This window comes from Dendroctonus ponderosae, unplaced genomic scaffold, assembly GCF_020466585.1.
Source record: "Dendroctonus ponderosae isolate FM_Combo_2020 unplaced genomic scaffold, Dpon_F_20191213v2 Dpon_F_20191213_7, whole genome shotgun sequence".
Taxonomy (NCBI): domain Eukaryota; kingdom Metazoa; phylum Arthropoda; class Insecta; order Coleoptera; family Curculionidae; genus Dendroctonus; species Dendroctonus ponderosae.
In genome coordinates, this window is record NW_026018916.1 from 1,034,885 (window position 1) to 1,036,702 (window position 1,818).

At 33.2% G+C, this 1,818-nt stretch overlaps 1 protein-coding gene across 1 annotated transcript in view; it reads left to right on the forward strand.

Moving 5' to 3' along the window:
• The window catches only part of LOC109542499 (fizzy-related protein homolog), a 15,873-nt gene extending 14,161 nt beyond the window's left edge, over window positions 1-1,712 (forward strand). Inside the window, exon 7 of the mRNA XM_048668203.1 lies at window positions 153-1,712. Within this exon, the coding sequence (XP_048524160.1) occupies window positions 153-439 (287 nt within the window). The 3' untranslated portion in view covers window positions 440-1,712. The remainder of the gene's footprint in view (window positions 1-152) is intronic.
• Window positions 1,713-1,818: the final 106 nt, after the last annotated feature.

Below are 1,818 nucleotides of genomic sequence, written 5' to 3' on the forward strand. Positions count from 1 at the left end.
CTTAAAGCAGCAACAACGCTACACATAAAAACTGATGATGGTGGAAAAATACACCGAAACGTATTTTGATTGATAAATAGAGACAATAAACGACTGAAACCCAGGAATGAATTTGATTTGCTTCTAATGCAAGATCTTAATTTTTCTTTCAGGTTCTCAAGTTTGTAACCTGGCCTGGTCCAAACACAGTTCGGAACTAGTTTCGACTCACGGCTATTCGCAGAATCAAATTTTAGTGTGGAAATACCCCAGTTTAACGCAAGTGGCAAAACTGACTGGACATTCCTACAGAGTTTTATATTTAGCGCTGAGCCCTGATGGGGAAGCTATCGTGACGGGGGCGGGCGACGAAACGTTGCGATTTTGGAACGTATTTAGCAAAGCCCGATCGCAAAAGGAAACCCGCAGTGTTCTCAGTCTTTATACTGGTATTCGTTAAATTGTGCGCTAATATATTGACATGTTATACATAAATGATGTATGTTCAACTAGCTATTGTAGAATGAACCATTCTATTTTGTCTGATGGTGAGAAGTCAATCGCGTTCGTTCTTAAATTGTGCACACGAGTAGATTGTAACTATTGTAATGCGGAATTGCAAATCTTTAAAGAAGTTATTTATATTTAGAAAATATGAATGTAGTTAAATTAAGGGGTTCTCTGATCTAAAAAATGCTCGCGTGTTTCTAAAGAGGGCACTCAAATGAGAAAATAATTAGTTTCCGAATTTTATCAAAAAGTCTATATTTGCATAGTAATGAAATGTACTGAACAACACTATATATTCTTCGGAAATTTAAGTCGTTCCAGTAGTATATCCAAAAGGTAATTTTCTTAATTATTGAATAACTTGAGTAATAAAGAAAATTAATGCTTTATCTAAATGCCTCTTTAGAAATGCCGAGTGGCTTGCTTTAACTAATGCCAGATCACACTTCCTGCATGTCGAAAAAGTATCAGGACTGGACGAAATACGTCTTATTTATTGTTTTGTGATAATGGCCGCTATACTCCTGGACTAATATTTGATTTTGTCCTGTAAAACTGGGATCGAAATTGATGTTTGCATGTAAAATGTCCTTCCTTTTTTCCTTTTTTTAAGGTCGAATTATGTAGCAACTAGAGCGATTTTTCTTATTTTTATTAAGCAAGTGGATTAATTGGTGATTTTTTTGTTAAATCTGCTGACCTAAAAGATGGCAAATGCCATTATCAAACATTGTTTATAATTCCAAATCAAATTCATTCCTCGGTTTCAGTCATTTATTGTCTCTATTTATCAATCAAAATGTGTTTCGGTGTATTTCGATTGATAAATAGAGACAATAAATGACTGAAACCCAGGAATAAAATTGATTTGGAATTGAAACACAGTCAGGAAAGTATATACAATTGTTTATAATACTAGTCATGGCGAAAATGCCGCAAAAAATTACATTTTTATAATTTACCTAAGGGATTTATATTACTAATTCTTTAGTTGTCCTAAAAAACCGCCTGAATTTACAGTTTTTATTTCAATGGCTGCACTTTTTATTATTTTGGGGATGAAATCGAATGTAATTTTGGTGTGTTTGTGATTTCGGGTGGAAATTGTCACTACTTTTACGAGTAAACGGTGAGGAACGATTCGAATTGTTGCAATATTATTTACTTTATAGTATATTACCGATGGAGAGAAATAAAGAAATCAATATTTGTGTTTAACGTGATTGGGGAGTTGTTTTATTTTGACCCAAAATGCCATAGTTATTTATGTACAGCTGGAATTAATATGTTTTTAAGTTTTATTGGAAATACTCCAAATCAAATTCATTC